At 53.0% G+C, this 13,614-nt stretch overlaps 1 protein-coding gene across 1 annotated transcript; it reads right to left on the bottom strand.

Moving 5' to 3' along the window:
* Positions 1-732: 732 nt before the first annotated feature.
* Positions 733-13,038, bottom strand: cand1 (cullin-associated and neddylation-dissociated 1). Its single transcript, XM_067254491.1, is given in 20 exon segments — positions 733-1,878; positions 2,308-2,415; positions 2,736-2,900; positions 3,024-3,193; positions 3,321-3,416; positions 3,527-4,476; positions 4,700-5,246; positions 5,937-6,078; positions 6,540-6,832; positions 7,255-7,400; positions 7,592-7,631; positions 7,667-7,723; positions 9,293-9,485; positions 9,488-9,551; positions 9,655-9,685; positions 9,688-9,778; positions 10,178-10,276; positions 10,279-10,339; positions 10,548-10,691; positions 12,734-13,038. Coding segments are annotated over 20 exon segments (3,690 nt in total). The 5' UTR covers positions 12,802-13,038; the 3' UTR covers positions 733-1,653.
* Between the last annotated feature and the right edge of the window lie 576 nt (positions 13,039-13,614).

Genomic DNA, 13,614 nt, shown 5'->3' with positions numbered 1-13,614 from the left:
GTGTGTTGGGTACCTGTAGCTGGAGGTGTGTGTTGGGTGCCTGTGTCCTCATCATAGCTGTTGTCCAGGTGTTGTCTCGTCTCTCCTCAGGTGAGGAGCAGAATGTCACACAGACAGGACTCTGACCTGGTCTCCTGCACACTGGGAACACCCACTCACTCTGATAGGCTGAGACCACCCACTCACTCTGATAGGCTGAAAACACAAAAAAGTCCATCTGTACCTGGAGAGCTCTCCTGCACCCTGGTGGCCATAGATCTAACCCTCACCTGCTAGTGTGTTAGTAGAGAATGATGCCGGGGTTGTAGAATGATGCCGGGGTTGTAGAATGATGTTGGGGTTATAGAATGATGCCTGGGTTGTAGAATGATGTTGGGGTTATAGAAGGATGCTGGGGTTATAGAAGGATGCTGGGGTTATAGAATGATGTTGGGGTTATAGAATGATGTTGGGGTTGTAGAATGATGTTGGGGTTGTAGAATGATGTTGGGGTTATAGAAGGATGCTGGGGTTATAGAATGATGTTGGGGTTGTAGAATGATATTGGGGTTGTAGAATGATGTTGGGGTTGTAGAATGATGTTGGGGTTGTAGAATGATGTTGGGGTTGTAGAATGATGTTGGGGTTGTAGAATGATGTTGGGGTTGTAGAATGATGTTGGGGTTATAGAAGGATGCTGGGGTTGGTCTGCTGTAAAGGAATGTAGAAAGCACACACACAGTAAGACAACAATCTGCATCCACACACACCTTTATTAATGTTGCGTACGGAGCTGACAGATTAAGAACTCGTCCTGAACATGTCAGATAGAGCCTGCTGTGTGTGTGTGTGTGTGTCTCCTTCTGATGGTAATGTAACATGCTACTAAAGGTGACGAGAGAACAGCAGCTGATAGGTCAGCACAGCCACTCCCCTCCCGAGCCCTGACCAATCAGATGAGACAGGAATTACTTGTGGTCACACATCCCCTCCCTCCTCAGATCTGCCTAGCAACAGACCAGGTGGACACAGTAGAAACAAGATAGAAACAAAGTAACAAAAACATTATGGTCCACCAACCGGATACCCCCACGCCACCCTACAGCTCTCCTATTGGTTAGGAACTCTCCGGCAGGTCAGAACAGTTCGTCTCCCATTGGTCGCGTTAAGCTCAGGCAGTCCACTCCTATTGGTCAGTTCATTTGCATGCCACCAATCAGTGCCACCGGTATCTCAGTAGCCAATTGGCATGGAGGTACCTGTGGAATTTTCTGGAATCACATAACTCCAACTGAAAATACAAAAGGAATGAACAGTAATGTATTCTTCTTGTCATCTAAAAAAACAAAAAAGATACACAAAAAAATGGTAAAGATGATGGTGAGCTTCCAACTACCAGAGAACTCTTCTGTAGTTTCGGGGTTCCTCCTCTTCATTCTCTCATTTTTTTCACATATTTTTTTTTGTGTAACTTTCTAAAGTCATTGAACATTTGTATTTTATTTATCGATTCTTTTCGTCTCCACTCGGGCAATCTCTCTCCTCTAAACTGCTGATTCAGTGCAATGCATCATGGGACAACGGAGACTCCCAGGGTTGAGAGAGCGGGGGGGCGGGGCTGGGGGTGTAAGGGGTGTGGCTGGGGGCGGGGCTCAGGGGCTGGGGGGGCGGGGCCTAGCTGGTGTCCATGGACTCCATGTTGGCGGAGGAGGAATCTCTCTGCACGCTGTCGAAGATGGCGGCCAGCTCTGGGTTGGAGCTGATCTGGGACTGGAACTCTCCCATCAGAGGGCTCTTCTCCGCCTCCGGGATGCCCAGCAGGGCCACCACGGCACGCATGGCCGAGCGCTTCAGCTCGTCCTGCTTCTCAAACTCCTGCTTCACGCTGTTCGCCTTCACCTGGGGGGGGCAGGGGGTTAGAGGGGGGAGAGGGGTCTGTACCTTGGTGGTGCAGGTGTGTGCAGGTGTGTGTGTGTACCTTGGTGGTTCAGGTGTGTGCCTTGGTGGTGCAGGTGTGTGTGTGTGCCTTGGTGGTGCAGGTGTGTGTGTGTGTGTGTGTGCCTTGGTGGTGCAGGTGTATGTGTGTACCTTGGTGGTGCAAGTGTGTGTGTGTACCTTGGTGGTGCAGGTGTGTGTGTGTACCTTGGTGGTGCAGGTGTGTGTGTGTGTGTGTGTGTACCTTGGTGGTGCAGGTGTGTGTGTGTACCTTGGTGGTGCAGGTGTGTGTGTGTGTGTGTACCTTGGTGGTGCAGGTGTGTGTGTGTGTACCTTGGTGGTGCAGGTGTGTGTGTGTGTACCTTGGTGGTGCAGGTGTGTGTGTGTGTGTACCTTGGTGGTGCAGGTAGCTCGTAGAGGCTCCACCAGTCTATCCAGTCTCTGCAGCACAGCGCTGGGACAGAGAGACGACAGCCGTGCTAGCATCAGGAACGTCAGCATCTACACACACACACACAAACTCCAGTGAGAGGGTTTCCTATGAAAGGTCCGTACTTCTTAGTGACGTATATGAGTTTGTATTAGGGGTGGGAGAATGAAATAGATTCACATTTGAGTCGGGATTCACATCGATTCACAAATGTAAAAATAAAATAAATAAATGATAAATCGCAAAAAATCGTGAATCAAGTTTTTATCGATTCGAATCGTGAGGTACCAAAAGAGTGTGTGTGTGTGTGTGTGTGTGTATATATATGTGTGTGTGTATATGAATGTGTGTGTGTGTGTATATATATATATATATGAGTGTGTGTGTGTACCTTGATGTCGTAGTGGTCCTTCAGCCCGTCCTCTACGTGGTTGAGGAACTCGAAGATGTCCAGCCGGTCCAGGCAGCTGTCCAGCAGGGTGTACATGCACTCAAACGCTGCCTTCCTCAGGTCCAGACCATCATCCACTGTGTGTTTGAACGGCCCCATCTCCACCTGGGGGGCAGCATGGGTGTGTGAAGGCGTGTGAAGGTGTGTGTGTTCAGGTGTGTGTTCAGGTGTGTGTGTGTGTTCAGTTGTGTGTGTGTTCAGGTGTATGTGTGTGTGCGCGCGCGTCACCTCTCTGATGAGCTCCTTCCTGACTTTGGTCTCATTGTACAGGTGAGGCAGCACAGTGTCCAGCAGGTCTCTGATCAGAGATGGCTTATTATGGGCTGCAGAGTTGAACGTTACCAAGGCAACCCTCCGAACGTTCAAGTCAGGGTCCTCCAGCGTCTTCAGGAAGTCTCCTGGAGACGACCAATCACAGGAGACAACCACATCACACCTCAACCAATCACATGCCATGGCATGTATGGGTATGTGTATGGTGTGTGTGTGTGTGTGTGTGTGTGTCTCGGTGTGTTTTGTGTGTACCTATGCAGTTCTTCAGCAGGGGGTCTATGGTCTGTGGGTGGTCTGAGATGGTGAATTTGACTGCCGTTACCACGGAACTCCTGGCATAGGACGACCCTGGAACACACACAGACACACACAGGTTAACTTGGGGCGAGAGGAAGAGGTGGATAGAGAGACCAAGACCTACTGAGGTTATTGTTAAACAGTGAGTGTGTGTGTGTCACCTGACAGCAGGTACCCCTTGAGGCGAGGCAGCAGTGTTTCAGGGTCTATGAGGGTGAGTTTTCCCAGACACTCTGCCACCACGTTCCTGGTTCCCTCCTCCTGCACCTCGCTGTGCGTGAGCAGCAGGACCCACACGCTCTCCACGTACGGCCGCAGCCCCGCCACGCTGGCAGAGCCAATCACCTCCTTCAGCGAGTGCAGCAGCAGGTACTGGCGCCGCGGCTGGCTGGAGATCTCTTGCAGGATGAAGGGCAGGTACTCCGGCAGGTTGCCCACGGCGATGCTCCCCAGGGCGTAGGAGGCTGCAGACTTGACCTCCTCGCTGGTGGAGGAGAAGGCCTCCAGGATGACCCCCTGCAGCTCCGTCTGGCCGCTCAGGTCCACGTGGTGCCCCACCTCGCCCAGCGACAGCAGAGCCAGCAGGCGGATGGCGTCGGTGGAGCGCGAGTTCTTCACATCCTGGATGAACTGGCCCACAACGGCCGGCCCCTCCTTGGGACACGCCCTGGTGAGCGCCGCCACGCTCTTGGCGATGGAGTAGTACGACTGTTTGTGCGTGAGGGGCGTGTTCTGGGCGTACACCGGGCCCGTCAGCATGCGCAGCAGGTCCATGTAGCCCAGCCCAGCCGTCCCCGTGGAGACCAGCGCCTGGAAGAAGAGCAGCATGGCGGCCAGGGCCCCGCCCTGCAGCAGGGGCGAGCGCACCAGGAGCAGCAGCTCAGGCAGGATGGCCGTGCTGACGGTGGTCAGGGAGGAGGGGTGCACGCGGGCCAGCGTGGTCAGGAAGCTGATGGCCATCTGGGACACGTGCATGTCGCTCTCACTGATGAGGGCCGGCAGCTCCGCCAGCACCGCCTCCATCATGGGCGGAGTCACGCTGTCGCTGTAGTTCTGGACCAGGATGTCCAGCGCTGCCAGGGTGCCCAGCTTCAGAGCACGCTGGTTCTTCCTGGGGGGGAGAGAGCGATGGAGTGAGAGAGAGAGAGTGAGAGGAGGGAGAGAAAGAATCAAGTGTAACCAAAATGTCAGTTGGAAACCATCGACACTCCCTCTACACAGACAGGGACTTATCCCGTTGCTAGAAAGGAGGAGGCCAGTGTGTGTGTGTGTGTGTGTGTGTGTGTGCACCTGAGGAAGGAGGCCAGTGTGTGTGTGTGTGTGTGTGTGTGTACCTGAGGAAGGAGGCCAGGATGGGCAGGGCCTCTCCCAGGATGTGTCTGAGGTCGATCTTGAGGGGGGATCCAGCGATGAGCGTGAGAGCCTTGACCGTGGTGAGCCGTGTGATCTCGTTCTTCAGACGCTCCAGGAAGATCTGCAGCGTCCCCGCCAGGTCCGCCCCCAGGCGGTCGCCAAGGTTACAGATGATCTGGCCCATGCAGGAAATGGCCCTCTCCTTGACTTCCTGGTCGATGTCGGCGGCACGCAGCCTTCGGATGGTGCAGGAGAACAGGTCGGAGATGTAGGGGCCGGCGTCGAAGCTGGGTCCTGATTGGCTGAGGGGCCGGATGACCTTGACCAGCTGCTGGGTGACGAGCAGGGCCTCGGAGGTGATCTTGTAGAAGGGGTCTCCCACACAGGCCACCACGGGCGGGGCCAGCGCCGGCATGTGGGCGTGGAAGGCCTGGGGGGGGTGGTTACACAGGAGCACGTGCAGACAGGACAGAGCATCGATCTTCAGGTTGGACGAGCTGGACTTGTCGTTCAGGGAGAAGATGATGCCTGGGGAGGGGAAAGGGGAACTTTAGAAGAAAGAGCTGCCTTCTGGTGTGTGTGTGGTGTGTGTGTGTGTGTGTGTGTGTGTGTGGTGTGTGTGTGTGTGTGGTGTGAGTGTGGTGAGTGTGAGTATGTGTGTGTGGTGTGTGTGGTGTGTGTGTGTGTGTGGTGTGTGTGTGTGTGTGTGGTGTGAGTGTGTGTGTGTGGTGTGAGTGTGTGGTGAGTGTGTGTGTGTGTGGTGTGTGAGTATGTGTGGTGTGTGTGTGTGTGGTGTGAGTGTGTGTGTACCAGGGACCAGGACAGGGATGTGGTGAGAGTGTGTGTGTGTGTGGTGAGTGTGTGTGTGTGTGTGTGGTGTGTGAGTATGTGTGGTGAGTGTGTGTGTGTGGTGAGTGTGTGGTGAGTGTGTGTGTGTGTGTGTGGAGTGAGTGTGTGTGTGTGTGTGGTGTGTGTGTGTGTGTGTGTGTGTGGTGTGTGTGTGTGTGTGTGTGTGTGTGTGAGTATGTGTGGTGAGTGTGTGTGTGTGTGTGTGGTGAGTGTGTGGTGAGTGTGTGTGTGTGTGTGTGGAGTGAGTGTGTGTGTGGTGTGTGTGTGTGTGTGTGTGGAGTGAGTGTGTGTGTGTGTGTGGTGTGTGTGGTGTGTGTGTGTGTGGAGTGAGTGTGTGAGTATGTGTGGTGTGTGTGTGTGTGTGTGTACCAGGGACCAGGACAGGGATGTGGTGAGTGAGGGCTCCAGGCAGAACTGTGACCAGCTCTGTCAGCATGTTGAAGCAGCCCTGACGAGTCTTTGCACTCTTCTCCCTCAGCTGCCTGTGGAGGGCCTTGACGATCATAGGGACCTGCTCACACACACACCGGACACACACACACCAGAAATATACACACCGCACAAAACAGACATACCATGCACACACACACACACAGGACAGACGAAAACACAACCACAACTCACAAAGTGCAATATCAAGACAGCAGCTTCTGCAGCATGGTTAGTGTGGGTGTGTGTGTGTACCTGGCTCTGCAGCATGGTGAGAGTGTGTGTACCTTGCTCTGCAGCATGGTGAGTGTGTGTGTGTACCTTGCTCTGCAGCATGGTGAGAGTGTGTGTGTACCTTGCTCTGCAGCATGGTGAGTGTGTGTGTGTGTGTACCTTGCTCTGCAGCATGGTGAGAGTGTGTGTGTACCTTGCTCTGCAGCATGGTGAGTGTGTGTGTGTGTATACCTGGCTCTGCAGCATGGTGAGTGTGTGTGTGTGTGTGTGTGTGTGTGTGTGTGTGTGTGTGTGTGTGTGTGTGTGTACCTGGCTCTGCAGCATGGTGAGTGGGGTCTCTCCCTGCTCCATGGCATCAGGGTCGTTCATCCAGCTCTGCGCGGGGCGGGTCTGTTTCAGCAGGGACAGGTACGCGTGGAACACGTCCGCCTTCACGTTTTCCTCGCGCTCCTTGAAGCGCGCCACCAGCGCCGGGGACACGCTGCGGTAGAACTCCAGCAGCATCTCGTGCCTGGTGCTCACCACCGCGTCCAGACACTTAGCAGACGCACGCCGTACCTTCCAGCTCATATCATCATCATCACTGTACTCATCATCACTTCCTGGAGGAGGGAGGGGGAGAAAGAGAGAGAGATGGAGAGGAGGAGGGAGGGTGGGTGGGAGAGAGAGAGATGGAGAGGAGGAGGGAGGGTGGGAGAGAGAGAGGGGTGAAGAACGGAAGAAAGATGGAAGAGAGAGAAAGTGTCAGTGTACATAACCAACAGCAGACGACCATCCTTTCCTTTCCCCCTCCTGACCCCCCTCCCGACCCCTGACCCCCCTCGTGACCCCTGACCCCCCTGGTGACCCCCCTCCCCCTCGTGACCCCCTCCCCCTGGTGACCCCCCTCCCCCTCGTGACCCCCTCCCCCTGGTGACCCCCCCCCTCGTGACCCCCTCCCCTGGTGACCCCCTCCCCCTGGTGACCCCCTCCCCCTGGTGACCCCCCTCCCCCTGGTGACCCCCTCCCCCTCGTGACCCCTGACCTTGGTAGTCCTCATCAGCGCCGTCTGCGTCCATGGCGTTCTCATCCTCGTCCTCGTCATCATAGTTGTAGTTGGGGTCGTAGGTCAGGTACTTGAGGCAGATGCTGATCACCGTGGGAACGTGGGGGTACACCTCCTTTGGACACCTGGGAGGAGGTGTTTGTACAAGGTTAGAAGGCTTACATGTATGTGTATAAATCTATTGTATGTGTGTATATATATGTGTGTGTTTTAGTATGTATAATCATGTGTGTGTATGATCGTGTGAGTGTAGAATCACATGTGTGTATGATCGTGTGTGTGTAGAATCATGTGAGTGTAGGATCGTGTGTGTTACCTCCTGACGAAGGATTCGAAGGCCTGGATACAGTACTCCCCTCAGCTCATCATCATCTATGTTGCAGAACTTCACATCCATCTATGTTGCAGAACTTCACCACTAGGGGGATTATCTTCTCCAGGTACTCACCTGCACACGAGAGAGAGAGAGAGAGAGAGAGAGAGAGAGAGAGGGGGAGGAGAGAGAGAGAGAGAGAGAGAGAGAGAGAGAGTGAGAGAGAGAGAAGAGAGAGAGGGGAGGAGAGAGAGGTAGGAGGAGAGAGAGAGAGAGAGAGAGAGAGAGAGGAGAGAGAGAGAGAGAGAGAGGAGAGAGGGGAGGAGAGAGAGAGAGAGGGGAGGAGAGAGAGCAGAGAGAGGGGAGGAGAGAGAGAGAGAGATGGAGGAGGAGAAGAGAGAGAGAGAGAGAGAGAGAGAGAGAGAGAGAGAGAGAGAGAGAGAGAGAGAGAGAGAGAGGAGAGAGAGAGAGGGGGAAGAGAGAGAGAAGCGAGAGAGAGAGGCGAGAGAGAGAGAGGAGAGAGAGAGAAGAGGGGAAGAGAGAGAGAGAGAGAGGGGAGGAGAAAGAGAGAGAGGGGAGGAGAGAGAGAGGGGAGGAGAGAGAGAGAGAGGGGAGGAGAGAGAGAGAGGGGGAGGAGAGAGAGAGAGACAGGGGGGGGGGGGGTAGAGGAGGAGAGAGGAGGGGAGGAGAGAGAGGAGAGAGAGAGAGAGAGGGAGAGAGAGGAGGAGAGAGCTAGAGGGAGAGGAGGAGAGAGGGAGGAGAGAGGGAGGAGGGAGAGAGAGGAGGAGAGAGAGGGAGAGAGAGGAGGAGAGAGAGGGGAGGAGAGAGAGGGGAGGAGAGAGAGGGGCAGGAGAGAGAGGGGAGTGAGAGAGAGGGGAGGAGAGAGAGGACGTGAGCGTACATGATGTGAGGAGGACAGAGCTATAATGAGCTTCATCTTAATGGCTGCTGTCTAAAACTCATCACACAGTGTAATTAGTTCATGTTAGGTGTGCGTGTAAGTGTGTGTGTGTGTGTGCATGCGCGTGTGTAAACTCCAAACGACTTCACACTTCATTTCCCTTGACAACAAAACACTCTGCTTGTCCCAGGATGCAATGTGGCAGCAGTGACAGGTCATAACTATGTCTGTCTGTGTGTCTCTCTCCCACACACACACACACACACACACACACACACACACAACACCACACACACACACACACACACACACACACACACACACACACACACACACACACACACACCACACACACACACACACACACACACACACACACACACACACACACACACACACACACACACACACACACACCACACACACACACACACACACACACACACACACACACACACACACACACACACACACACACGGACCTTCACACACATCCACTGGGACAGTCAGAAAGCTGTTGATAGTTTCCAACTTGGCGAGCAGTGTTTGTGAATGTGTGGAGTGTGTGAAATAGGGTGGACTAAAGTAATGACACACTGTCATCTAAGAAATGATTGCTGAGATAAAGGAGAGGAATACACTAAGAGGAAATCTAAAAAAGGAGAGAGAGAGAATCGATAGAAGGACAGACAGCAGTGATGATTGATGGATCACGGGACTAATGGGTGGATGAAGGCATGGATGGATGACTGGACGATCAGATGGATGAAGGTGTGGGTGGATGGGAGAGGTGCTCTCCTCACCGATCCTGTGTCCAGCCTGCCTGCTGATGGCAGCGATACACTGGATGTAGGTCCTGGTGGTTGACATGTTGTCGTTGCGGGCCAGCTCTGACAGCAGGTGCTCGATCAGGTCCACAAACACCAGCGTGCCACAGCTCATCACCAGGTGGCCCAGGGCGATGATGGTCCTCTTCCCTCACGCCAGGGCGGGAGCTGGGTCAGCTGGGGCAGCAGGCAGCTCAGAATGGAAGGGTGGAAGTTCACCAGCAGACCCCCCTGTCTGGGGGACGGGAGGGGAGAGAGAGACCGGGAGGGTTAGGGGAGGATGGAAGGGTGACTTTAAAAAAGGAGAAATGAGGGACAGGGTTGGGGGTAGGACACACCTGCAGAGCATGTCGGCCATGATGTCCAGAGCTCCAGCTGAACAGAAACGTCTTCCTGCTTGGCAATGGCGCTGGTCAGACGACCAGTGATCTTCTTACACACACTGGCAGCAAGGGCAGAGCCCTTGGGGGAAAGGAGAAGAGAGGTTGGAGCAAGGCGAGAGAGAGGGGTTAGATGTGTGTGGTGTCCCCCTCCCCCTCCTCCTGTGTGGACCAGTGAGGTGGACCAGTGAGGTGGACCAGTGAGGTGGACCAGTGACGTGGACCAGTGACGTGGACCAGTGACGTGACCAGTGACGTGGACCAGTGAGGGGGACCAGTGAGGGGGACCAGTGAGGGGGACCAGTGAGGGGGACCAGTGAGGGGGACCAGTGAGGTGGACCAGTGAGCGGGACCAGTGAGGTGGACCAGTGACGTGGACCAGTGAGGTGGACCAGTGAGGTGGACCAGTGAGGGGGACCAGTGAGGTGGACCAGTGAGGGGGACCAGTGAGGTGAGACCAGTGAGGGGGACCAGTGAGGGCTCACCGCTGGAGGCTGGGGGCAAGCTCTCCGATCACGGTCTTCAGGCCGATGCTGGAGATGTCCCGCAGCTGCTCCTTGTCTGACAGCATGTTGGTGCACCAGCGTTGTCCACTATGGTCTCCACCTGGTACTCCTTCACCTTGCTCACCAGGGGGCCCAGGCTGGAACACACACACACGTGAGGGAGCATGCAGGAAGTCTCACACACACACACTCTCTCTCTCCCACACTCTCTCTCTCTCTCCCACACACACACGACATTCTCTCTCACACACACGCTCTCTCTCTCACACACACACTCTCTCTCTCCCTCTCTCTCTCTCTCTCTCTCTCTCTCACAACACACACACAGCCCCCCCTCCTTCCTACCACTTGACAGCGAGGTTCTGCACCTCTCCGTTCTTGTCCTCTAGCAGCTTGAGGATCATCTTCACCACCTTCCTCTCACTGTCGTCGTCCAGCTTGATGGAGTCCTTCTGCAGCTCCGACATCAGGTCGTTAGTCGCCATGAACCTGGACGCATGACACAGGACAGGGTCAGGTCAGGACACGACAGGGTCAGGACAGGGTCAGGACAGTGTCAGGACAGGACATGACAGGGTCAGGGTTAGGGTCAGGACAGGGTTAGGAGAGATGACTGGCACTCTGGAAACTTAAAGGTTTATCAGATGAGAGGATGAACTCAACAACTCTTTCTAGACAATATACTGTCTCTCTACAGAAGGGAGAGAAGCAGAGAGACTGTACTGATCTGGTCTCTCTACAAAGGGGGAGAGAAAGCAGAGAGACTGTACTGATCTGGTCTCTCTACAGGAGGGAGAGATGCAGAGAGACTGTCCTGATCTGGTCACTCTACAGGAGGGAGAGAGGCAGAGAGGACTGTACTGATCTGGTCTCTACGGGAGGGAGAGACGCAGAGAGACTGTACTGATCTGGTCTCTCTACAGGAGGGAGAGAAGCAGAGAGATCTGTCCTGATCTGGTCACTCTACCAGGAGGGAGAGAGCAGAGAGACTGTACTGATCTGGTCTCTCTACAGGAGGGAGAGAAGCAGAGAGACTGTACTGATCTGGTCTCTACAGGAGGGGAGACATGCAGAGAGACTGTACTGATCTGGTCTCTCTACAGGAGGGAGAGAAGCAGAGAGACTGTCCTGATCTGGTCACTCTACAGGAAGGAGAGAGGCAGGAGAGACTGTACTGATCTGGTCTCTGAGTTGTGGGTCGTCAGCTGCCCACTAACACAGGATCGGCACACGCATGAAATGATGCATGATGGCATGCTTTCACACACGCTAGCGAACCAGCCTGCCCAAAGCATAGTCACACACACGTTTACATTTGATGGTCGTAACTTTACTTACTTATCCAAAGCGACTGTACAATCAGTACAGTCTATCTACAGTGAGAACAATATCGGTAGAAGAGTCATTGTATTACAGGTGCCCTCATCAGCCACAGTCGCCCTATTTGAACACAGCTACACCAAAAGGTGATAGGGTTAGACAACTACATTTACACGTTCTTGCTAAACCTACGTGCAAGGCGCTGTCTCTTTCAGCAGTCAAACCAGCTCCAGTCACTCTGGACGTTTTGCCTACCGGCACGTCCAGACACATCCGAATACCATCAAACCAGTCGTTCCGAATCTGACAACATGTCACTCAAACCCGCAAGCGTATCTGCTGCTGGGCTACTGACTAGCCTAGATACCGATTGAGTGGATGGAATGCATGGCAGACTAGCCAGCTACCCAACTAGCCTACCGACCAACTAGCCCGTAAACAGTCTCGTATTGTGGACTAGGAGGTTATACGGATGACGACAACCTACAATACCGAACACCCTTGCCACCCTGCAGCCTGAAAGTTCTAACACAAACTAAATTAGTTTAAAGTAATTCAGCAACCGTGGCAACCTACACCTGAGAGCCTAACGTTTTAATTAGCCAACGTCCTATTCTCAGTCTCGCAACGTTTGATAGGTAGGATAGCTTCTCTTCGGATATGCAACATTCTAAAGTCAACACATTCATACCGTTAAATAGCTTTACGTTAGCTAGCCAAATGTATTTGCGGCTGATGATGTTACCCAGCTAGCTAGCCTAGCCAGCCAGTTAGGGTACTGTAGCAGCAGCTATCTGCTGTCCTGTTGTTGTTAGCTAGGCTAGGCTACCAAGCAGCGCAATGTTGTCAACTGACAGAGCGAGCTCTAGCTAGTCTAGAAATTATCCAACAATCCATACCAGCATAAACATGACACCTTGCAACACTGACGAATTACGTGAACAGTACGTCAGATAATTAAAGACCACCTCGCTGCACGCAGTAACTGGCTAGTTAACGTTACTAGTTAACTAGTTCCCATCCTCATGCGGCAGTCCGGCTCAGCTAGCATGCTAACTAGCAGAACTTGCGGCCTAACTTAGGCTCATGTTTTGGCAGCTAGCTAGCTAGCTACATCAACGGTTTCTGAAATAACGTATAACAACCAAGTTAAATGCACATACCAGCCCAAATGATAACATTCGTGCGTCTTTTATTACAAGACTATTTACCTGAAATCCTTGTCGCTTGAAGTCATTTTTTCCAAGAGATTAGAGATATGATAAGAGGCGCTCGCCATGTTTGCAGTCTGTTGGAGAAGCCTGCTAGCAACCACTTGTCAGTATCACACGGGGCAGGAATTAATCCACTTATCCAGCTATCTATGTATTTTTCTCTATTTGCAATTTAGATATGTTCAGTGTGTGCTCGTTTCCTTTCTATGAAGCGAGACGAGGATCAGCAGCTTAATTGCAAAGAATTTGGTTTCATCTCCCGCGGAGTTTAGAGCTTTTTGAATGGAGGTCTGACTTGGCTCTGCAGAGGCGGATCTGACGGCGGACCAGACGCTTTCTCTGGGGTCAAAGTTGAAAGCAAGGAATCTCATAGCAGGGAGTGCCCGCTGTGTTTGCACACCGGAAGGATGAAACACCTTTCACCGCAGTTAGTTGAAAAATGAACAGTGGGCGGAATAATTATAGGCTACTCACGTATTTAATCAGAAAGCTTTTATAATTTAAAGATTATGTGAAATATTAACCCACATTAAAGCTAAAAACGAAAAAATCCTCACCACAAGAAAAGCCATCTCCAGAGAGAGAAGACCAAGAGACCCATCTCAACTAATTAATATTGATACATTTCACGTAATGTGAACCATAAAGCTATCTGTGTGTGTGTGTGTGTGTGTGTGTGTGTGTGTGTGTGTGTGTGTGGGTGTGTGTGTGTGTGTGTGTGTGTGTGTGTGTGTGTGTGTGTGTGTGTGGTGTGTGTGTGTGGCGTGAGAACCCTCATGCCTTCATATCAACGCAAGCAGATTTTCTCTCTGTGAGTGTCTATTGAAATTCCGCTCACTAGCTCCAACATCTTAACTAATCTGACTCTGAAATCAAAT

The sequence above is a fragment of the Osmerus mordax genome, chromosome 17, assembly GCF_038355195.1.
Source record: "Osmerus mordax isolate fOsmMor3 chromosome 17, fOsmMor3.pri, whole genome shotgun sequence".
In the NCBI taxonomy this organism is placed as follows: Eukaryota; Metazoa; Chordata; class Actinopteri; order Osmeriformes; family Osmeridae; genus Osmerus; species Osmerus mordax.
The sequence above is the reverse complement of the archived record's forward strand: the minus strand, read 5'-3'. Positions and strand labels throughout refer to the sequence as shown.